At 38.8% G+C, this 25,144-nt stretch overlaps 1 protein-coding gene across 3 annotated transcripts in view; it reads right to left on the bottom strand.

Moving 5' to 3' along the window:
* The window catches only part of LOC123505127 (medium-chain acyl-CoA ligase ACSF2, mitochondrial-like), a 44,373-nt gene extending 24,161 nt beyond the window's left edge, over positions 1-20,212 (bottom strand). Inside the window, exons 1-8 of one of the 3 annotated variants that reach the window (XM_045256209.1) lie at positions 20,023-20,212; positions 7,594-7,676; positions 7,068-7,263; positions 3,904-4,032; positions 3,355-3,455; positions 2,523-2,642; positions 1,614-1,734; positions 85-180 (exon numbers count right to left, since the gene is read on the bottom strand). In XM_045256209.1, coding sequence (XP_045112144.1) covers positions 85-180; positions 1,614-1,734; positions 2,523-2,642; positions 3,355-3,455; positions 3,904-4,032; positions 7,068-7,184 — 684 coding nt within the window. In that variant the 5' untranslated portion in view covers positions 7,185-7,263; positions 7,594-7,676; positions 20,023-20,212. Of the gene's footprint in view, positions 1-84; positions 181-1,613; positions 1,735-2,522; positions 2,643-3,354; positions 3,456-3,903; positions 4,033-7,067; positions 7,264-7,593; positions 7,677-8,312; positions 8,550-20,022 lie in introns of those variants that run through there. The other 2 variants (XM_045256208.1, XM_045256210.1) reach the window with 2 other exon arrangements.
* Between the last annotated feature and the right edge of the window lie 4,932 nt (positions 20,213-25,144).

Below are 25,144 nucleotides of genomic sequence, written 5' to 3' on the forward strand. Positions count from 1 at the left end.
TAAATAAATAAATAGAATAAAACTCAAAATAGATAAGGAGTGAGTCCAATGAACGTTCATCACACTAATAGATATACAACTTACCATTTTATGATATTCTGCTCTTAGGCCAATTCCATAAGCATTATTAGCTATCATGTGGTGGGAGAGAATAGCTGCTTTTGGAAATCCTGTTGTTCCCTGCAGCAAAAGGCCTTTTGTTGTAATCGCAAAATGTAAATCTATTCCTATGAATAGTATACAAAGCTTGTATGTGTTACAGAGAATCAAATTATGTTAATTAACAAATGCAGAGTTACATATAAGAATAGTCGTAATGCCAACGTCTCTCTCAGTGTCATAAAACATATATTTTAAAAGTTCTAAATGTATATTAGTGCATGACACTTAGGACACTGCAATGCCTTATTGCTAAGTCCTAATAACAAATAAATAAATAAACAAATAAATTGAACAATAAATAGGGTGTGTGCAGCACTGCTATTGCAGGATTCTTCATAGGTTGCTTTTCCGTTGGGACATTTTTCCTCCATTCCAAAAGTATTGTTTGTCTACTTTTTATATGGATATAGCTAACAATGCATATAGCTTTACAGGAACTCATATTTACTTATATTACAAGGGTCAAAAGACAAATAAGTGATTAATTCATGTAGATACACAATGTGTGTATACAAAATTCTAAAACATAATTATCTTTTTTTTATTTATTTATATTTATTATTATTATTATTTTTTTTTAAGTTATGGCCTATAGTGCCTGTAGATGTGCTTGAAGAGTACGTATAGAAAGTATGTACTGTTTAGTTTCCACCCATTAGTTGTGCAGGTAATCTTATTTATAGTGGTACTCATATTAGGGCCCATATCACCACCTAAGTGCATCTTTGGTGTAACCACCTAGAACCTGGGTATCATGGTGACATGTAGGTAACTTTAAACCACTTAACAATGGCAAAGATTTTTAAGACTGTATAAGGTGGGATTCAAACCGACGCGTGGATATCTGCCCAATCCCACGCTCACCACCTTATCCACTATGCCTCCCTAATGTGCTAACATCTGTAGAACACTTTGCTGGTTTGTTAAGAAATTACTGAGAAAAAAGTGAAGCAATGAGGTGAAATACTCTTCAGAATATTAATGTATTGGGTATATTATTAAAAATCCATAGTTTAGTGCTTAATGTAGTTGGCTACCAATCTGTAGACTTTGATTCAAATCTGGACTGGAGTATTCATATCTTCCACCCTCCTGCTAATTCTTCTTTCAGTTGGTTAACATATGGGCACCCGGCAAACTGGGATGTTACAATGGCCACATGTCCAGGAGTGATGGCCGTCACCTACCACTGACTCAAAGATCAACATGGTGGAGGTGACAGCCTCACATCTGCATTTGTACTATACACTTGTAATCCACAAGTCTCACATCAACAAACTACAATGAGTAATTAATGGCAAAATTACTGTAAATATGTGAGTGATATAAATGCAGGCAGTACCGTTACCTAGTAATAGTGAAAAGCTACTCAAACATCAGGGAAATAATTTATACACCAAGTTCACAAGAAAAGTCAGTAATATGTATTGATTTCAACATACAACACTTACCGATGTGAACTGTATGCTGCAAGGGTCATCAAATCTTATTCTTGTGTTCGTGAGCTGTTCAAAATTCTTCATCTCTGAACTGTCTGCTGCCTCAAACAAGTCAGTAAATTTTATTGTTCCACTGTAAATATTCAAAGTTATTAAAAAAAAAAAAAAGAGTAAGAAAATGGACTAGAAATTGTGGATCCTCTTATAATATTTCTTTTTACTTATACAAATTTGAGAATCTATTATTTAATGAAGCCTGATCAATATTAAATTCTAAGTGTTGATTGAGTTTTGCATTACAAGCTGTCAATTAATTATCTGTTATTATCTTACATGTGATCAATAAAATCTGCTTGTCTCCTTACAAGAAGGCCTCAGCATCTGATTAATGGCACATGCTGTAGGCATACAATTAAAATCAGTTGTGTCCTTACTGAAGGTTTCCCAATATGTATCACATTACAAGGGATTAATCACAGCCTGTCCTCTAAAGACAACGATCTTCCTTTGCACAAAACTATATGCACCTGGCTACACACACAGCCTTCATTCAAAATGCAAAATGAAATATGACAACTCTTACACGAAACTCAGAGTCCTTGTCTGGAGGAGGGATCACAAATGTCCCCAGGTCACACTACTTTTCTGGTACTGACACTCAACTCAATTTTTCTTTATTAACTTCCGCAACATTTGTGGGCTCTGATCTGATTTTCAATTTGCAGATTAACTTCTGCACTAAACCTTCTTTACTTTTCCTTACTGAAACACAGATATGTGAACAAACTAACTATAACTTCTTTACTATTCTCTCCTACTTTCTCTACTGTCATTTACAATCTGAACCTGGACATTGATGTTTCCATGATAATTGTCTCACCACAACACAAAGTTTTGAAGTTGAAAGTAACATTTCCTTACCTTACTGCTTCCTCTGACATCATTATAACTCTCTGGAGATGAGGTAATCTGGCACTCTTTAAGATCCCTAAAGATGAAGATGGCAGCTCAGGTGCCAGTTCACAGAGCATTTTATAATAACTGTTGGGAAGCAACAGTAAATTAGAGTAGATATTTCACATGGGAAAAAATACATCTATGTATGATCAACAGTATCATTATTATCTTTATTAGTTTATGTTATTGATGCAGTTTTAACTGTGGCCTAACCTAATACTAGTACCTTCAGTAAGAGACAGTTGGTGAAGGTGGAATTCACTTAACAAAAATTTTGCTTACCAACTAACTTCCAGGAGGAGGCAGTAGACACCTGCTGAAACACTAATTACTCCCCATGAGGTCTAATAGCACTGGTTCAGGGAGTGCTATGAACTTATCATTAAAGGCAGCTGTGACCTCACTAAATGTTTCCCTTTGTGTCTCACAACACAAGGGGGGCAATCACAGCCTGTCCTCTATAGACAACTCTCTTTCTTCACACAAAACTACATGCATCTAACTACACAAGAATTCTTCATGCAAAATTGAAAATTGAAAAAATAATGATGAAAAAAAACATGAGTCCTTTTTCATCTTTTGGAAGCCCCTTGTTATTACTTTCTATTCAATTTGTGTGGAGACCAGCACCTCAATGGGCTTTTTTTTTTTATCTGGTCTTCTCTTAAAAAAAAAAAAAAAAAAAAAAAAAAACATGGTGTCAGGAACCTAACCCTTTTACTTATTAAGTGAGGACAGTCTGTACTAGAAGTGTGTATGCTTGTAAAATTCAAGCTGCACAGGGTATCATACTTACTCTGATGTCTTAAACATCTTGTCACAAATCAGGGCCTTGATTGAGACCTTGTTGAGGCAGTACTCCAACTCTCTTGGCCTGTATGCAGGATTGACATGCACCTACATACACACACAAAATATAGTGTTACATACAGTATCTAACTTCACTCTTCTTTGTTATACTAATTTGGAAAGGTTTGTCTACATGAAATCTTGTTGAGTAAGACACTTTTAGAGCCCATGTAATAGAATAATTTTCTTTGCTTGTTCTTATATAGTTATATTTCAGGATGAACAGAAATCCCATCTTTAACCACTAGAAACAAATAAACTCTCACAGAGGCAGCTAAAGCAAACTTCTTTTGGTAAGAGGAAGGAAGTAACTGTTCTGATAAACTGTTGGGGAGAGAAAAAAAAAAAAAAAAAAAAAAAAAAACAAGAAATGAAGAATAAAAAAAGAAGAGTTTATTGCAGTGCCTCCCCATTATTATTATGTATTAACATAATCATCATTTCATTTAATTTTTTAATTTAATTATGTAAATACTTTGTCAAAGAAGCAACTAACCAATATGAGTCCTGCTTTGGCTGCTGCAAACTGTGTGAGGACCCATTCGTAACTGTTGGGTCCCCATATCCCCAGACGGTCCCCAGGCTCCAGACCCAAGGCTAGGAGACCAGCGGCAATACGGTCACTCTGGTATATTAATTAAACAGAACCTAATATAAGTAAGAAATCAATTATGGCAGAGAATGCAACTATTGGTGTAAGAATACTGGATCATGGAATAAGTGAAATAAGGTACTATACATTGAATGTGTTTATATACAAGATAAGTGACACTTGGAATTTTGTATTTGATAGGTTATGGGAGCTAACATTAAGGACAAGCCATATGTAATTATTGCCATCATTACTACTACCATTATCACTATCATTATTACTATTATTATTATGATAATGATGATGATGATGATGATGATGAAAATCCATGTAAGAGTATCAGGAGAAAATCTTAGGGCTAATATAGACCTAATCGGGGTCCTTTCACTTAGCAAACGTGCAGTGAAAAATAATAACAAAGTTAAAGGTACAATAAAAGACATAAATACTGAGGACCAATTCCACAGTCACCATTTTTCACCTGCTAACAAGCCAACAATAACACTGTAGCCATCATATGGATCTGCTCAGTCCATAATAAACTGCATTAAATCAATCCTATTAGCTGTAATATGATCTGAAAAGCTTATGCAATTTTTTTCAAGTAAAAAATTACTACTACAAATGTAGCAACAAATAATCATCATAGCTTCTTGTAAAATATAAAATGTTGCATCAAGAACAAAAGTGCATGCCAATGGCAGAGATCACAGCTTTACTTATTTCTTGCAAGTTTCTTAGCTTATCTGGCAATTTTTGGTAATTAACTAATTGCTGTCACCCTATTTCAATATTTTGATGGTACAGAATTTCTCAGCTAATGTGCTCAAAATGACATGGGGGGTGAATATTAAGTTATTACTGCTAAATAGAGATGTGGGATAATGCAGCTTCATACAGTATTTACTGTAGTGGAAATATCTTATCAGATCTTTAACTGAGCCAAGTTGGTTAAGTTTGGAGTAGCAAGAGAACTGGTTATTACTAAAAACACCAGATTCATTTGTCCCAACAATGTAGATGGAGTTCGATCTGACTCTCCAGGAGGCATTCACAAGCATGTTTGCACGTATGTAAAAAAAACCACACATGAATTTCATGTTTTAGGTAATTGCAGTAATGTTTGAATTCCACATCTGCTTGATTTCAACCTGTATGTAGTCATGATTTACAGTCCTCCTTCCTACACCCAAACTAACAATGTCAAGCTTGTCCAATTTCTTCTTAATTTTTGTCCTTCAAAGGAAGTGTTGATACTGGGAAATTTTAACCTCTCTTCTAATGGATTTAGGCTTATATATCTTTCTTGCACTATAATGATCAGAAATGCATAGCATAATCTAGCGCCAAATATAACTTTAATTAATACCACTTGAGATTTCTATTTTTAATCTTAATGACTGACTTGCTTTATTTCTGGCCTCTAAACATTTTCTCAGACAGATCAGCTAGCTGTAGCTCCTAATTCTTTTCTTTGTTTGATCCTCCTAGACTCTAGGAGGATCCTAGAGCAATAGCATGCTTGCATAAATAATGAACAATTTTGAATGTTATTAAAGTTTTGGCAAGTCCCTCTGATTAACAAGGCATCCAAACATAATGTTTTGGCACTTAAGAAACCAAATTTGTAATAAAGTGACCTTCAGCAGCAACTTGGCAATGATTTTTCTTTAGGGATAAGGACTTCAGTGAGTTTTCTTTTCCCTGAGCCAGTGGTCTTCTTACATAAAAATAAGAAGCATTTTGAACTTTTTATATACTGCAATAGAGTCTGGATATTAGATTAGTATGATATAACTCTAGACCATGTTAAATATTTCTTTTTGTAATGTATGTTTGTGAAGCATCTAGTTGGTACAGTTATGATCAGTTTGCCTGCAGTAAACTATATTTTGCAAATCAAGTGAACCAATAAATATCCAAAGAAAGCTACATTTAAGTAAAATGCAACTTTATGGACTTAACTATGATATTGCCAATAACCAATGTATTTGAAATTCTATGAAATCTATAAAGAAGAGAATAAACATCTAATAAAGAAAAACAAAAACAAAAACAATGATGAATATTCACCTACAGTTTCATGGTAAATATATGAAAGCAACAATGAAAAGTTATAGATTACGGATTTGGCTCAGAAAGCATAGTAGAAACTTGGCATGTGCCAACTACAAGACTTAAAATGTATAAAAAAAAAAAAATTTAATATACCAGATTAAAAATTGATGAAAAAAAAGAGTAAAAAAGACATCACAAATTAATAAAAGGCTAACATAATCACTCAACAACAATAATAAAAGCACAATCAAGGTGAAAGATTTGTGAGAGGCCTTTTATGGTCTCTGACTGTGCATGTGCAGAATTTTTGTTACATATACTTGTTGGAAGATACAAGTACCGTAAGCCCTACACTTGGCAAATTAATTAGTCTGGCAAAACTACTGCCAAAAAAAATGCCTCAATCAGTCTTTGGTCATTGCCAAAGTCCCTCTTTTAACCCCTAAAATACCATCTTTCGAGCTGAAATAAAATCTTTTGTCTTCACATATTAGAACACATGTACAAAACAGACCAAAAAACAATAAATAAAGTTAATAAGACATGATATAAAGGCTGTAACTCCCGTTTCTCCACCCGTTTCCCTCTCCCAGTTTCATCCTTGCCACCACCACCATTGTCCTTACCCCCACCAGTACCATCTGTTGCGCTGATAGAGGCCATATGTTGGTGGTACATTGCCAGAATTCATTCCCACGCTAGTAGAACAGAGGGTAGCACAAACAAATTGGCTGAAGGGGACTTTCATACTGCGGGGAGCTGCGCGGTTCGCCGTGTGGCTACCAAGTTTGAATTCAAATCACCAAGCATGCACTAGGTGGTCCGTCGCCACCGTACCGCCAAAAGTGAATTTCCTCAAGCTGAGATTTGCCAAGTGCGAGGCCTTATTGTATGTACTACGCTATTTCATATTTTCCGTAGTCAAGTGAATGTTATGCACGACAAGGCACACCAGCCATGTGAAGTCAGCCTGAGGGGACTGTTGAGGTAATTGTCATGGCATCACTCACTTCTTCTTTCAGCTGTGCATAATTTTTCCTGATGCCCTGGAACACTGATACCACAGCCTCCCGCTCCCCATACAGCCGCTCAGCCCTGTCCACCACCTGACCAAGAGTGATTCCCATGAGAGGCCACTTGCCAGGGTTGGACACATAGCTTGTGGTAAGTGTGTTACTATTGTTGTTGCTTGTGTTGCTGTAAGATCTGGAATATTAGAAAAAGCTGGGTGAATACAAGCAGAGGAAACCCAAAGCTATGAGCATGTGCTGCTTTTTACTAACAAGTGCTCTTTACTTTATCATTATAATTTTAAATTCAGTCCTCCAATTGTAACAATGCATATGCTAAAAATGATAGAAACACCACATAGGCTAATTAATATAAACTATCAGAATATAATCATGAAGAAGGTGCAAATGAATAATAACACTTGAAGGAAGGGCAAAGAAGGCTCTGTAATATTCAGCTGCTCACATAAACATATACACACAACACTCAGTACAGTGAGGGGAATCTGGTGAACAGAGCTCTCACTTTTTTAGGAAATTGTCTTAGATTGGGAAGCCCATTAATTGTCATGTAAGAAAAGATGGTGGCCGAGGGCTGTGGGCTGCTGGCTGGAAGAAAGTTTTAGTTTAGCTGTGTTGGAAATCTTTTTTTTCTTCATTTTCTCCGCTTTCTCTTCTATTATCTATTTATTTTTCTATTATGCCTCTAAGCCTCACTCCTCTCCTTCTTCCAAGTTAGGTTAGGTTAAGTCGCACTTCAAGACAATACATAACTCTCTCTTAATTTTTCTATTAATACCCACGGTTTTCTCATCTTTCTTTAAGTTGGATTAAGTAAGACCAAGTTTCGCCCTATGCTAGGGTTGCCATATAAGAACTATCAAAATTCCGGACACTTTCACTAACACCTGATTATAGTCCTGATATGATACTGGAAAACATGAGGCGGCGTTGGGAAACATCTACTTCATACAGGACCCATACACGTCAGAGTCTTGACCGAAACCAAACCAAAGCAGCTGCCACTCGGTGAATCCTCCTCTCTCTCTCTCTCTCTCTTCATTTCAACCCAAGGAAATTTAATAAATGTGATTTTTTACCAGTCACTGATGGAAGGTGAAATTCCGGACATTTGAGGGATTTTAAAAAATCCCCTTGGACGCAGATTTCGTTATCTGCTGAATTCCGGACATGTCCGGGAAAATCCGGACGTTTGGCAACCCTACCCTATGCTTGATTGCTTACTTGCGTCGAGGACACGACGACGACCTCTCCCATGACGCCTCTCATGTGCTTTGACGTGGCTGAGCAGTCCAGTTCGTGTCATGAATCCCCTGTGGCAGATGTTGCAGATGTAAGGTGTATCTCTATTTTCTATTTGGTTTTGGCGCCTGCAGTGTCTTGCTGCACGGATTTGCTCTCGATGGTTACGCCTAGCAGTCTCAAAGTTTTGAATGCCTGTTTTGACAGACATGCACCAAGCTGGTCTGTCCTCTGTCAGGGTTTCAAGCTGGCCTGGGTCAATGTTGCATACCTAAAATTTCGTTTTGAGGTGGTCCTTGACTCCTTGTACCGTTTTTTCAAAGGAATTTACAGAGAATCCTTTGTTTTTTTTCTGTTCTGCTGCACGTGTGCCTTGAGCAAGTTCAGCAAGGAGGAGTTTTTTAGGGAGCTGGTTGTTTTGCATCCTAATAACGTGACCTACTCATCTTAAGGATCTTTTAGATACTTTGTGCCTCAATGCTCTCACATGTTCTTTCCAGGATCATTGTGTGTTTTCTTATCTTGCCATGTGATCCTCAAGATTCTCTGAAGGCAGCGTATGTGGAAAGTCTCCAGTGCTTTGACTTGACTCCTGTATGGAGACGCTTTCACATGCACATAAGAGTTGAGACACAGACTGCGTGATAAACAGTAACTTTCGCCCTATGACAATATATAACTCTACTTGTTTTTTTCATATTTTTGCCTCTAAAAGTTCATTAGTTCAGATTAACATTCAATATACAACTTGCCTTATCATTTCTTTAAGTTAATTTCTCCTTACCTATTTCTACATTTCCTCATATATATATATATATATATATATATATATATATATATATATATATATATATATATATATATATATATATATATATATATATATATAAACAAACATTAAATTAGGTTAAATTACAATATTTGACTTTCCTTTCACTATTTCTCTAAGTATATTTTCTTACGAATTTCTACATCTCTTGGTCTTCTTGACACTACTGTTGTTACCACTGCTACTACTACTATTACTATTGCTGTGATGATATAATGGTGATAGGTACTATATACTACTACTACTACTACTACTACTACTACTATTACTACTACTACTACTACTACTACTAGGTTACTACTACTACTACTACTACTACTACTACTACAGTAGTAGTAGTAGTAGTAGTAGTAGTAGTATTCTCGAAGCACTCTGTTTCATTCCCTCAGATCAGCTAGTCATTCAGAATTACTACTACTATTACAATTATTAAAGCTTGAAGATACTGTAGATCAGGGATGGGCAAACTTTTCAGTGCTAGGGCTACGTTAAAAAGACCCATAATCTTTTTGGGCTGCACACTATATTAACCCAAAATTATTAATATTCAAAATACAAAATAAAAAGGCTTTTAGAGAAAAGCCACTCTCCCACGTATATGCACACCTGCGAGAAGAAAACGAAATGCTTACAATATTATTTGAAAATTTTTTAAAGTTTCTCTTTTAATTAAATCTACTAACTTTTCTCAGGCCACACGAATTCCTTTGGCGGGTCGCATGCAGCTTGTGGGCAGTAGTTTGCCCACGTCTGCTGCAGATGGATACCTAATATGTACAGATAATTTATTGAGATTACTCCTATTACTACTACTACTACTACTACTACTACTACTACTACTACTACTACTACCACTATTACTATTACTACTATTATTACTATAATTCTCGAACCAATCTGTTACATTCTTCACATCGGCTAGTCAGTCAGAACTACTGCGTACCACAATCACTTACTATTATTGCTACTAAAATCTAAAGATATTGTAGATCACAATAAATATAACTGATAAGCCGAGAAAAGTTTATTTATTTATTTATTTATTTAATTTAATTTAATTTAATTTAACTAATTTATTTATTTAAATGAGTTTAGTGAGCAAAGATAGTTCGAGCAAGATCCTCGAGGTGTTCGGAATGTCAGTCTTCGACTCTTCACGTAACACTAGTGACTGCAGATGGCACTTCAAGACAGACGCGTGCACGCTCATCACTACTCACTCTCCCCTTTTCGTGTACATCCCAGTTAAGTACACCCAATATTATTAGTCTCAGGCAGTCAGGCTGTGCACTGTGATGTACTATATCTAACCAACCCACACACCCATACTTCAGCAGGTGATTCCAGACAGTATTATAACCCGTCTTTTATGATGTCAAATCGCCATATCTATGTTTGCTACAGTTACAAATTTGTGAGTCGTTGATTCTACCCCTCTAGCTTTGCGCCTCTATCACGTCAACTTGCTGTATACATGACTCATCAGTGCTGAGTCATGTATACAGCGGGGTCAGTTTTCTATGCCCTATTGTAGCAATTTTCAGTCAACAGTATTTGTTGGTTTTTGGTATGATGTGGATTGCGAAGCTTCGGACGGAGAGGTTTTATAGCGTAAATGAGACGATTGGGTGTGTTGCTGGGGTTGAAAGGGATGTAGGGGATGTTGCTGGTGGTTTACAGGCCTCCACACAGCTGTACGGAGCCCCTAACTAAGATTCTATGAGATTTTAAGGATACGGATGATTTTTAAGGTCCTTTTCACTTGGTTTCCTATTGTTTTAGTTGTTGTTCTTTTTGTTGTGTATGCGCGTGCAGGCTCTCAATGTCTTTTTGTGTTTAATAATTTGTTTTCTTCATTATTTTTATTTGTATTGACTCTGACTCTTATTTTTGGAATGTATTGGAATATTTGCGTAACTGTTTGTGCTTTCTTGATTATCCTGAGAGAGAGAGAGAGAGAGAGAGAGAGAGAGAGAGAGAGAGAGAGAGAGAGAGAGAGAGAGAGAGAGAGCGGTGATCTGAATATAAACAGAGATGAAAATGGAAAGAGAAATGAAAGAAGAGGAGGTATAAAGATACACTACAGGGAAACTGGAGAGCCGCCTTAAGACAACAGAGCAGGCTGACGGAAGAGACTGCATGGCTACACACACGCACACGCGCGCGCGCACACACACACACACACACACACACACACACACACACACACACACACACACACACACACAGAATGCCACAGGGGTCAGTATTGGCACCAGTACTTTTCCTCATTTATATTAACGACATGCCAGAAGGAGTGAACAGCTACATAAATTTGTTTGCGGATGATACGAAACTGTGCAGAGTTATAAAGCAAAAGGAGGATTGTGAAATACTGCAAGAAGACCTAAATAAGATCTGGGAATGGAGTAAGAAGTGGGAAATGGAATTCAATGTGAACAAAAGCCATGTCATGGAAATGGGAAAGAGTGAAAGACGACCTGTGGGAATCTATAAGATGGGAGATGGAGTAGAACTGGAGAAAGTCAAAAAGGAAAAGGACTTAGGAGTGACGATGGAAGAAAACAATCAACCAGTAAGCCATATTGATAGAATTTTTAGAGAAACATATAATTTGCTAAGAAATATTGGAGTAGCATTTCACTACATGGACAAAGAAATGATAAAGAAATTGATAAATACTATAATAAGACCCAGATTGGAATATGCAGGAGTAGTGTGGACCCCTCATAAAAAGAACGGCAGATTACCCTAGTTTATGCATTACCCTAAACACTATCCTAAGAAGGGTCCAATTACCCTAGTTTAGGGTATTTTACCCTAAAATTGAAGCACTGTCAACAGATCACGCAGAGACGCCTCAGTACGCCGGACTTCTGATCTTTCAAAGATTTCTGATTGGGGCAGAGAAAACTTAGTAGTGTTCAGTGCCTCAAAAACTCAATTCCTCCACCAATCAACTCGACACAACCTTCCAGACAACTATCCACTCTTCTTCAATGACAGCTGCCACCATCTTCTACACTGAATATCCTCGGTCTGTTCTTTACTCATAATCTAAACTGGAAACTTCATATCTCATGTCTTACTAAAACAGCTTCTATGAAGTTAAGCGTTCTGAGGCGTCTCCGCCAGCTTTTCTCGCCCTTCCAACTGCTAACTCTGTACAAGGCCATAATCCGTCCTTGTATGGAGTAGATCATAATCCGTCCTTGTATGGAGTAGATAAGGAGAAATCAAAAGATTTTCGTCTTATCAAATGCTTTCCTCTGACTGTCTTCAGCCTCTTTTTCACCGCCACATTGCTGCATCTCTTACTATCTTCTGCCGATATCTTCATGTCAACTGCTTTTCTGATCTTGCTGACTCCTTGCTTCTCGATCGTCCTCCGGCAGTCTCGCTGAACAAGGCTTTCTTCTTTCTCTCATCCCTATTCTGTCCACACGCAAGAGTTAACCAGATTCAATCATTCATCCTTTTCTGTGGTAAACTCTAGAATTCCTTGCCTGCTTCTGTATTTTCATCTATCTATGACTCGAACTTATTTAAGAGGGAGGTTTCAAGACATTCATCCCATTCTTTTGACTAACTCGATCCCGTTCGAGATCTGCACCCATGTGGGCCTTTTTGTTCGATCGTTTCTGTTGCCCTTGGCCAGTTCTCCATTCTTACACGAAAAAAAGGAGAATATTACCCCGGTGAGTGCATTACTGCCGCTCTATAGTTTATGTTTCATGCAATGAACATCGAATTTTGATACAAAACACAATAATTGCTCCTCGGCTTTCCGTCATTTTATTGTGAGTCATAATACGAAACATAATTTCAGTATCCGTTCCATTTTATCTTTGAACGAGATAGTTCCGTGTGCAGACGCTTCTCTTTTCCAGCACTTTTAAGTGAAGTATCGTACATTGGAGGTTGTTGTTTATGATCATGTTAATTCCTATATATTTTTTTTTTTTTTTTTTTTTTACATTACAAGGGCACTGGCCAAGGGAAAACAGTGTTGGAAAAAAAAATCCCGCTGGTTGCCAGGCCCTGTTAAAAGGAAAGTAGAAAGAGAAAAAACAAAAAAATCTAAAAGGAGGGTCCAGTTAACGTAAGAGGTGTCTTGACACTCCTCTTTTGAAAGAGTTTAAGTCATAGGCAGGTGGAAATACAGACACAGGTAGAGAGTTCCAGAGTTTACCAGTGTAGGGAATGAAGGAGTGAAGATACTGGTTAACTCTTGCATTAGGAAGATGGACAGAATAGGGATGAGAAGAAGTAGAGAGTCTTGTGCAGCGAGGCCGCAGGAGGGGGAAGGCATGCAGTTAGCAAGTTCAGAAGAGCAGACAGCATGAAAACAGCGGTAGAAGACAGATAAAGATGCAACATTGCGGCGGTGACTTAAAGAATCAAGACAGTCAGTTAGAGGAGAAGAGTTGATAAGACGAAAAGCTTTAGATTCCACCTTGTTTAGTAAAGCTGTGTGTGTGGATCCCCCCCAGACATGAGAGCCATACTCCATACACGGGCGGATAAGGCCCTTGTACAGAGCAAGCAGCTGGGAGGAGAGAAAATGGACGAAGACGCCATAGGACACCTAACTTCTTGGAAGCTGATTTAGCAAGAGTAGAGATGTGAAATTTCCAGTTTAGATTTTTAGTGAAGGATAGACCGAGTGTGTTTAATGTAGAGGAGAGGGAAGTTGAGTGTTATTGAAGAAGAGAGGATAGTTGTCTGGAAGGTTATGTCGAGTAGATAGTTGTAGAAATTGAGTTTTTGAGGCATTGAACAAAACCAGGTTTTCTCTGCCCCAATCAGAAACAAGTGAAAGATCAGAAGTTAGGCGTCCTATAGCATCTCGCCTTGAGTCATTTAATTGTTGTTGGGTTGGGCGTCTGTTGAACGCTGTTGAATAATGCAGGGTGGTATCATCAGCATAGGAGTGGATAGGGCATTGAGTCAGATTTAGGAGATCATTGATGAATAATAGAAAGAGAGTGGGTGATAGGACAGAACCCTGTGGAACACCACTGTTGATAGTTTTAGGGAAGAACAGTGACCGTCTACTACAGCAGCAATAGAACGATCGGAAAGGAAACTGGAGATGAAGGTACAGAGAGAAGGATAGAATCCGTAGGAGGGTAGTTTAGAAATTAAAGATTTGTGCCAGACTCTATCGAAGGCTTTCGATATGTCAAGGCCGACAGCAAAGGTTTCACCGAAGTCCCTAAAGAGGATGACCAAGATTCAGTTAGGAAAGTAAGAAGATCACCAGTAGATCTGCCTTTACGGAAACCATACTGGCAATCAGAGAGAAGGTTGTGAGCTGATAGATGCCTCATTATCTTCCTATTAAGGATAGACTCAAAGGCTTTAGAAAGGCAGGAAATCAAAGCTATAGGGCGGTAGTTAGAAGGATTGGAGTGGTCACCTTTTTTAGGGACAGGTTGAATGTGAGCAAACTTCCAGCAAGAAGGATAAATAGAAGTAGAGAGACACAGATGAAAGAGTTTGACCAGGCAGTGAGCGAGTTCGGAAGCACAGTTTTTGAGAACAACAGGAGGGACTCCATCCGGACCGTAAGCCTTCCGAGAATCAAGGCCAGAGAGGGCCAGGAAAACGTCTTTATAAAGAATTTTAATTTTAGGGATGAAGTAGTCAGAGGGTGGAGGAGTAGGAGGAATATGCCCAGAATCATCCAAAGTTGAGTTGTAAGGATTATCAGTACACTATCCTCAAGCTTCACAGATAACCCAAGAATAGTCATCATCAATTGACGGGAGATACTAACCCATTTGCTGATGTTATCGACGTGTGTGTGTGTGTGTGTGTGTGTGTGTGTGTGTGTGTGTGTGTGTGTGTTCGCAGTCGTTTACAGGTCACCCAGCCAGCCTTCCCCATTACTGAGCGAGCTCAGACCTCACAGACCGATCTTCGGGTAGGATTGAGACCACAACACGCTCCACACACTAGGACAGCGAGGCCACAACCCCTCGAATTACATTCCGTACCTACTTGCTGCTGCTAGGTGAACAGGGGCTACTCATTAAGAGGCTCGCCCATGTGCCTCGCCACGCCCGGGATTCGCACCCTGAGCCGAGCGTGCTAACCACTATACTACGTGCACGGTGTGTGCGTGCGCGCAAGTGTCCAACAGAATCAGATCCATTGTGGCCGAACCTAATGTAAGTGACTTAAAGCTTAGAGTCTGTCAAATAAGAACATTGAGAGAGAGAGAGAGAGAGAGAGAGAGAGAGAGAGAGAGAGAGAGAGAGAGAGAGAGAGAGAGAGAGAGGGGGGGGGGGCTATCATCCTCACCACGTTCAATGATCGGCTACTGGCTTCGCTTTTTATCTTACCGTCAATATCATCACCACCACCACCTCCACCACCACAACCACTACGCACTACTACTGCTATTGTACTATTGATAGAACTGTTGTTGTTGTTGTTGTTGTTGTTCCTGCTACTACTACTGTTGCTATTGTTACTGTTTTTGTTGCTACTGTTGTTCTTGCTGCTGTTGTTATTGTTGTTCTTGCTACTGCTGTTGTTGTTGTTGTTGTTACTGTTGTTACTATTATTGTTAATTCTGTTATTGTTGCTGCGGCTACTGTTTGTTGTTGTTGTTGCAACTGTTCTAGTTGTTTGTTGCTGCTGCTGCTGCTGCTGCTGCTGCTGCTGCTGCTGCTGCTGCTGCTGCTGCTGCTGCTGCTGCTGCTGCTACTACTACTACTACTACTACTACTACTACTACTACTACTACTACTACTACTACTACTACTACTACTACTAAAATTTCCATTACATTTTGAGCTGTGTGTGTGTATAACCAAACGTTATATATATATATATATATATATATATATATATATATATATATATATATATATATATATATATATATATATATATATATATATATATATATAACGTTTGGTTATACACACACACAGCTTAAATGTAATAAAATTTATATAAATAAATAAATAAATAAATAAATATATATATATATATATATATATATATATATATATATATATATATATATATATATATATATATATATATATATATATATATATATACGGGGATGTAGGCAGTGCTGCAGACTGAGTGATTCCCGTGTCCTCTCTTCCCGGTTCCCTTTGTGGTCTCATTTATACAATTGAGCAGCTGCAGCCTGCCCTCTAAAGACAACTTCTACTACTTCCTACACTACACTACAACACCTTACACTTTTACACTCTCTTCAAATCAAAATTTAATAATGGCTTCACCACGCCCTGCCTCGGAGTCCCCTCTGGGAGGGGACCATAAATGTCCCCAGGTCGGACTGCCCTCTGCTGTCGACCTTGGGTGTCTTGACACTTCATCTAATACTTTCACTATCAATTTCTGCAACATTCGTGGCCTTCGTTCTAATTTTCAATCTGTGGAACACCACCTCTCCTCTACTAAACCTCATCTTCTCTTCCTAACTGAAACACAGTTGTCTGTGACTACTGACAGCAGCCCCTTTTCTGTTCCCTCCTACTTGCTCTATCCTCATTTTCAATCCAAAGCTGGATGTTGCGCATACGTGCGTAACGACACCACTTGCTCTCGTGCCCACAATCTTGAATCTTCAGAATTTTCTACCATCTGGCTAAGACTTCAATGTCACTCTCTAACTAAATTCATCTGTGCTGTATACCTCTCACCTAATTCCTCTGACTATGTAAAATTCTTTGACTATTTGACTTCCAAGGTGGAGCACATCTTATCTCACTTTCCTTTTGCTGAGATCTCCATTTTAGGGATTTCAATGTTCACCACCAGCTTTGGCTTTCATCTTCTTTCACTGACCAACCTGGTGAACAAACCTTCAACTTTGCTATCCTTCATGACCTAGAGCAGCTAGTGCAGTTCCCTACCCGTATTCCTGACCGCCTTGGAGACACGCCCAACATTCTTGATCTTTTCCTAACCTCCAACCCTTCTGCTTACTCTGTTAAACTTTCCTCTCCGTTGGGCTCCTCCGACCACAATCTAATTTCCGTTACCTGTTCTATCACTCCAGTGCAGCCTCAGGACCCGCCTAAGCGGAGGTGCTTCTGGCATTTTAACTCTGCTAAGTGGGAGGAACTAAGGCAGTACTATTCTGATTTCCTTGGGATGATTATTGTTTTCATGTCAGAGATCCTTCTCTTTGTGCCGAGCGCATAACAGAGGTGATTATCTCTGGCATGGAGCTATACATTCCTCATACTTTCTCTAACCCTAAAGCTAAAAAGCCTTGGTTTAACTCTGCTTGTTCTCGTGCTGTCAATGATAGAGAGGCGGCTCACAAACGGTTCCGTAGCCATCCAACTGCTGAAACTCATGCCCTATATATTTCTGCCCGTAATCATGCCAAATCTATTCTCCAACTTACTAAAAACTCTTTCATCAATAGAAAATGTCAAAGTCTTTCCAATTCTAACTCCTCTCGAGATTTCTGGCATCTAGCCAATAATATCTCTAACAACTTTACTTCTTCGTCTTTCCCTCCTTTACTTCATCCAGATGGCTCTACAGCTGTCTCTTCTTTTCTAAAGCTGAACTCTTCGCTCAAACCTTTGCTACCAACTCAACTTTGGATGATTCTGGGCATATTCCTCCTACTCCTCCACCCTCTGACTACTTCATCCCTAAAATTAAAATTCTTTATAAAGACGTTTTCCTGGCCCTCTCTGGCCTTGATTCTCGGAAGGCTTACGGTCCGGATGGAGTCCCTCCTGTTGTTCTCAAAACTGTGCTTCCGAACTCGCTCACTGCCTGGTCAAACTCTTTCATCTGTGTCTCTACTTCTATTTATCCTTCTTGCTGGAAGTTTGCTCACATTCAACCTGTCCCTAAAAAGGTGACCACTCCAATCCTTCTAACTACCGCCCTATAGCTTTGATTTCCTGCCTTTCTAAAGCCTTTGAGTCTATCCTTAATAGGAAGATAATGAGGCATCTATCAGCTCACAACCTTCTCTCTGATTGCCAGTATGGTTTCCGTAAAGGCAGATCTACTGGTGATCTTCTTACTTTCCTAACTGAATCTTGGTCATCCTCTTTAGGGACTTCGGTGAAACCTTTGCTGTCGGCCTTGACATATCGAAAGCCTTCGATAGAGTCTGGCACAAATCTTTAATTTCTAAACTACCCTCCTACGGATTCTATCCTTCTCTCTGTACCTTCATCTCCAGTTTCCTTTCCGATCGTTCTATTGCTGCTGTAGTAGACGGTCACTGTTCTTCCCTAAAACTATCAACAGTGGTGTTCCACAGGGTTCTGTCCTATCACCCACTCTCTTTCTATTATTCATCAATGATCTCCTAAATCTGACTCAATGCCCTATCCACTCCTATGCTGATGATACCACCTTGCATTATTCAACAGCGTTCAACAGACGCCCAACCCAACAACAATTAAATGACTCAAGGCGAGATGCTATAGGACGCCTAACTTCTGATCTTTCACTTGTTTCTGATTGGGGCAGAGAAAACCTGGTTTTGTTCAATGCCTCAAAACTCAATTTCTACAACTATCTACTCGACATAACCTTCCAGACAACTATCCTCTCTTCTTCAATAACACTCAACTTCCCTCTCCTCTACATTAAACACACTCGGTCTATCCTTCACTAAAAATCTAAACTGGAAATTTCACATCTCTACTCTTGCTAAATCAGCTTCCAAGAAGTTAGGTGTCCTGTGGCGTCTTCGTCCATTTTTCTCTCCTCCCAGCTGCTTGCTCTGTACAGGGCCTTATCCGCCCGTGTATGGAGTATGGCTCTCATGTCTGGGGATCCACACACAGCTTTACTAAACAAGGTGGAATCTAAAGCTTTTCGTCTTATCAACTCTTCTCCTCTAACTGACTGTCTTGATTCTTTAAGTCACCGCCGCAATGTTGCATCTTTATCTGTCTTCTACCGCTGTTTTCATGCTGTCTGCTCTTCTGAACTTGCTAACTGCATGCCTTCCCCTCCTGCGGCCTCGCTGCACAAGACTCTCTACTTCTTCTCATCCCTATTCTGTCCATCTTCCTAATGCAAGAGTTAACCAGTATCTTCACTCCTTCATTCCCTACACTGGTAAACTCTGGAACTCTCTACCTGTGTCTGTATTTCCACCTGCCTATGACTTAAACTCTTTCAAAAGAGGAGTGTCAAGACACCTCTTACGTTAACTGGACCCTCCTTTTAGATTTTTTGTTTTTCTTTCTCCTACTTTCCTCTCAACAGGGCCTGGCAACCAGCGGGATTTTTTTTTCCAACACTTTGTTTTCCCTTGGCCAGTGCCCTTGTAATGTAAAAAAAAAAAAAAAAAAAAAAAAAATATATATATATATATATATATATATATATATATATATATATATATATATATATATATATGCCAATCCTCTAGCAGGTTCGAGAGAGTTAGCCAAAAAAGGGTGGGATAAATGTCTTGAAACCTCCCTCTTAAATGGGTTCAGGCCATAGGAAGATGAAAATACAAAAAACAGGCAGGTAGTTCTAGATTTTACCAGATAGGGGAAAGGTATAGACTACCTGTAAAGAGATGTGTGCATAGAACAAAGAGAAGGGCATTAATTACATGCGAGGCTTAAAAAATAACTGGAACGGTGACATATCTACATACACTTGAGTTTTGACCTTTCCTTCAACACATACTGAAAAGTTTTGGTAATCTCATGATTACGTAAATGCTTGCCGGACGGGCGGTGATGATATCTTCACTCACAGATATATGCAGCTAATGGTTGTTCTTCTTCATAGATCTAAACAAAATACTACATAGTCTATTAAAGAGAATCAACATCAGCGTAGCAATTGCTTTATAGGCTTTCTCACCTGATTAGCCTGTTACGTTGCGTCGGCACACACGCATTTCGAAGCAAAATCCAGTTCTGTATATTTCCTTTAAATAAGTGGATATTCATGCCTCTCAATAACATCCTCAAGCGCTAGGCAATCAAATTCTCCCTCTTCTGAAAACAAATAGCACAAACTCTAGAGTGACCAGAGACGTACTAGTCTGATAAGGAGTAATGTCGGTAAGAAGGGACAAACTCCAGGACAGTTTCCGATGACTGTATTATATATTTGTTTTCTCACAGGAGAGGGTAGCCCATCAGCATACTTCTCCATCTATTGCAGCGTATGCTTACTACCAAAATAGAAAAATTCAGACACCCAATCAATGAATTTAAAGCTTATACGAGATGGCATCAATAAATCAGTAATGGCATCACTAAGGCAGTGCAGTGAGGTAGTGGCGACCACTAGGGGCGGCACCATGCGTCACACTCGTGCTGGCCATCTTTATTTGCTATTTTCTCCCTAAGAAATCAGTCCTACCATTGCTATAAATAAATATATATATATATATATATATATATATATATATATATATATATATATATATATATATATATATATATGCTCGACTCAATCGAGAGGCCCGGGTTCGAGTCCCGGCGCGACGAGGCAAATGGGCAAGCCTCTTAATGTGTGGCCCCTGTTCACCTAACAGTAAATAGGTACGGGATGTAACTCGAGGGGCTGTGGCCTCGCTTTCCCGGTGTGTGGAGTGTGTTGTGGTCTCAGTCTTACCCGAAGATCGGTCTATGAGCTCTGAGCTCGCTCCGTAATGGGGAAAGACTGGCTGTGTGACCAGCAGGCGACCGAGGAGGTGAATTACACTATTAGCTGCTATAGTAGCATATTAACATATTATATAAGCATTTTGTGATTTACTGTGTGGTATCCATCGTTTGTGTTTGTAAAAAATGTTTGCCTGTGGTAGTGATATTTGTGATGCTTGCATCTGCATGATTGTTTGGTTATTGCATAGGCGTTGATTCTTTTATAATAATGGGAGAAACATGAGGGAGGGGGCGAGCTTAGAGGAATTTACTCCGAGTGGGTGAGCATAGTGAGCGAAATTTGCTAATTTCAGACATTTTGAGGCCATTTGAAGTATTTGTTAGGCATATCATTGTCTACTTGTGCCACTTGAAATTTAAAACTGTTTCTTGAGCTCTGTTCTTCTGCCTGTGCTAACTCTTTTTCAAGGCCCCTCACACACGAAGCGATTTTAGAAGCGCGACTTGAGAAGCGCGACTCCAAAGTCAATGCAAGTCTACTGGAGCCTTCAGACGTGGTCGCGACTCGGTGGGTTGGAAGCGCGACTCGAGATATCCCTTGGTGAAGCGCGATTCCCGAGCGACTCGAGTAACATATGTTACTATGAAGCCCCACATACGAGGCGACAGCTTCCCGCGATTTCATCACTACTTGCATCTCATTGGCTGGTCGGGGTGAGATTAGAGCCAATGAGCGATCAAGCAGTTTTCCTCCACGTGGAGTCTCCGACCGCGGGCCCGCGGGGCAGTTGGGAGGGGGAGTGCGGGGTAACTGGTAACATCCGGCTTGGAGGAGTGCATCACAACCACGCATAGCAAGATGAGTGACCAGGGATCTGCTGACCGCTTTGATACCGAATTATTAAATAGATGAAATAGAAAAACGTCCAGCCATTTGAGATATGGCATGTGCTGATTACAAGGATAGGGTAGTCAGAAAGAGATGCTGGGAGGAATTAGTGGATATATTCTGCAGTATGGCGGGGGAGGGGGTATGCTGTCGCTACACCAGTCGCTGTGTGTATGGGGTCAACCCAGAATCGCGTTTCTAAAATCGCTTCGTGTGTCGGGGGCCTTAATGATAGTAATATTGCATAACTGAAATTATTGTGTATGTTAAAGGCGGATTTACATGTGTGCCAATTTGCGACTCATCCCTTCTAGTCGGAGAGTGTCACACTTAGTGACTGGAAGGTATCGACTAGTTGGCGCTTTGGCGGGAAGCGAATGTAAACAAACAGCTAACCGCCAAGATGTCTTCCTCCAGTACCAATGTTGAAGCGGTGGTTGTTCTTCTTTTGGCGTACCGGAAGAGTCAACAGAGAAGAAAATGCCTGTGGATACGTCCCTGGCTAAGTAGAAGGAAAGAAAGGAGTGTCTACCATACTCTAAATTAGCCTACATTTGTCAAAAGAAAATTGTCTATCTTAAGAGGACTATGCACAATTGCGATCAAATTAAATCCTGACAAGTCTTCACTCCTCACCTCCAACAACACCCTGCATTGAGGGAAACAGTTCTTGTAGAGTGGCAGCTATTTCGTAGAACGACGATTTGCACAAACTTTTTTTTTTTAATGCATAATTAATTTTTGGAGTCCCAGATGTGTTCTTTTTCCCTCACCAACTATTTATTTATTTATTTTTTGTTCTGGCATATAGCGCCTTAAAGAGTATGAGAAAGGCTGTTCAGCATTCACCCATTAGTGGCGCAGGCAATTTTATTTACAGTGGTACCCATATTAGGGCCCATATCACCACTCAAGCGCATCTTTGGTGTAACCACCTAGAACCTGGGTATCATGGTGAAACGTAGGTAACTCGACATTATGATATAGTTTCAAAGCGGTATGTGGTGGGATTCGAACTTAAGGCGGCGTCACACTAGCACTTTTTCCGTCGTCTCAGGCGATTTCCGTCGTCTTTTTACTCTTCCGTCAACTCTCCGTCGTCTTGAGTCAGACGTTTTCGTCTAGCGCCAATTTTTAGTCAAAATAAGAACTATGGTTTCTAATCAACACTTTTATTAAAAAAAGTATTTTTTGTTAAACGGAAGAATGCTATTATCATGGCATGAAATTTAAATGAGTTGGTGAATATATGTTTGTATACATATTTTTTTTTTTCTTCTAGCCTAGCAATGAAAAGTTCTTCAGTTGTTTGTGTACATTTCCAGGGGAGTGCGAATGTGCGATGCTTTTGAATATTTCCAAGACAACTTCCAAGTAGCTGGCCAAGATGAGCAGTGGACAAAACACACTGACGAATTTCTCATAGAGAGCATTAGAGGTCACCGTTGCCTTTGGGATCACAGAACAGCCGATTACATTATAAGGTGCAAAAAAGCCGCGGCTTGCTGGGGTGAATGAGGAGCCATGTTTGTTTACAATAGACAAGCGCGGCAAAGGCGGAAGCAAGCTTGTGTGTTACGGCCACCGTCTGCAAAAGTTGACAGTCGTCAGAAAATTGACGGAAAAAGAAGACGGAAAAGTGCTAATGTGACGCCGCCTTTACGCATGGACGTCTCGTCTGCCCGATCCCACGCTCACTACGTACGCGGTCTACGCCACCGCCTCCCTTATAACATCTTCTATACCTGGAGACCACATTTTCAAAGCTTACTCCGTGATGTCACGACGTAAATAAAGTTTCTCCAGTCGCTAGGCACCAATTTTGAGTCGGAAACTCTATTCACGTAAAATTTCAGTCGCAAATTGGCACATGTAAACCCTCCCTAAGACAACATACTACGAGCTGTCTCTCGCCGTCCACATATTTTTTTTTTTTATCTTTTTTTCTGCAAAGTAGCTACCTCTTCTGTGTAAATTTAGTTTCTTGGTAAATCATAGACACTACATATAATGTTATATCGGTGTCAGAGTTCAGTAGGTGCTCAGTATAGATGATAAATGTGATTTGCAGATTAGGTTTATTAAGGAGGAGTGAATAAACATTTACTTTTTCACAATATTAATGGATAAAAGATGGGAATTTTTTGTTTTTTTCTCTCAAACCTATCAATGCAATTCATGCTATATCCTTTCTGTTATATCAATACTTACTAATCACATATATGGATGAATTAAGGGAAAAAACAAAAACTTTTACGGAGGATTTCCACATGACTCTCCCTAATGTTTTGGATTGCCTGGCATAACTCCCTCCGCCCACTTGCTTCACCCTCTACTGAAGAGCGGTTTAAGCGACAGCCTCTCCCCTAATCTTGTCTCCAAGCATTCAACGTCACTTCTAGCCTCATCAGTGTTTTGTGTATGTATATGGCAACGCCGTGTCTCCCTTATCTTCTATACGGATGGCAGTGTTTAAGCACCGTGCAATTAGGCTGATTTTGCTGTCTCGTCTCTTGTAGACAAATTAAGTTCGACTTCAGAAAGCAAGCTTCTGGATTCACCACTGCAGCCTTTGATGTTACTAAAGCTTGCCATATGCGTGCACTTCGGAGGCCTTTATTATCGTGAGCTACTTAACACTAATATCGAGATAACAGATATTATTATTTTTTATTCTGCTTTACTCGGCGCAAAGAGAGGCACCGCAGAAAGTCATTGCAGTAGCGATGGTGAGTGGCTGTGTGACGAGATGCGACAAAGAGCAGGAGCGTTTCCATGTGAAGACACCGAATGGATTCATGCTTTTATTATTATTATTATTTTTTTTTTATTCTGTGTCATATGAATACTGACTCGTGAACTAAATAAATGTGTGTGTGTGTGTGTGTGTGTGTGTGTGTGTGTGTGTGTGTGTGTGTGTGTGTGTGTGTGTGTGTGTGTGTGTGTGTGTGTGTGTGTTATATATAGGATATAAGATACTAAGTTTGATTAACATAATTGATTCATGTATTTGTTGTGTGTGATGCTAATAACAATAACAATAATAATAGTAACAATAATAATAATAATAATAGTAATGATTATTATTATTATTATTATTATTATTATTATTATTATTATTATAGCAACAACAATAATAATAATAATAATAATAATAATAATAATAATAATAGTAATGTTAATAATAGAAATAATAGTAATAACAATAACAATAATAATGATAAGGATAATAATAATGATAACTATATTAATAATAATAATAATAATAATAATAATAATAATAATAATAATAATAATAATAATGATAATAATAAAAATAATAATAATGATAATAATAATAATAATAATAATAATAATAATAATAATAATGATAAAATAATAAATAATGATAATAATAATAATAATAATAATAATAATAATAATAATAATAATAATAATAATAATAACAGCAGCAGCAGCAGCAAAACAATGATAATAA

The sequence above is a fragment of the Portunus trituberculatus genome, chromosome 17 (assembly GCF_017591435.1).
Source record: "Portunus trituberculatus isolate SZX2019 chromosome 17, ASM1759143v1, whole genome shotgun sequence".
NCBI classification, from domain to species: domain Eukaryota; kingdom Metazoa; phylum Arthropoda; class Malacostraca; order Decapoda; family Portunidae; genus Portunus; species Portunus trituberculatus.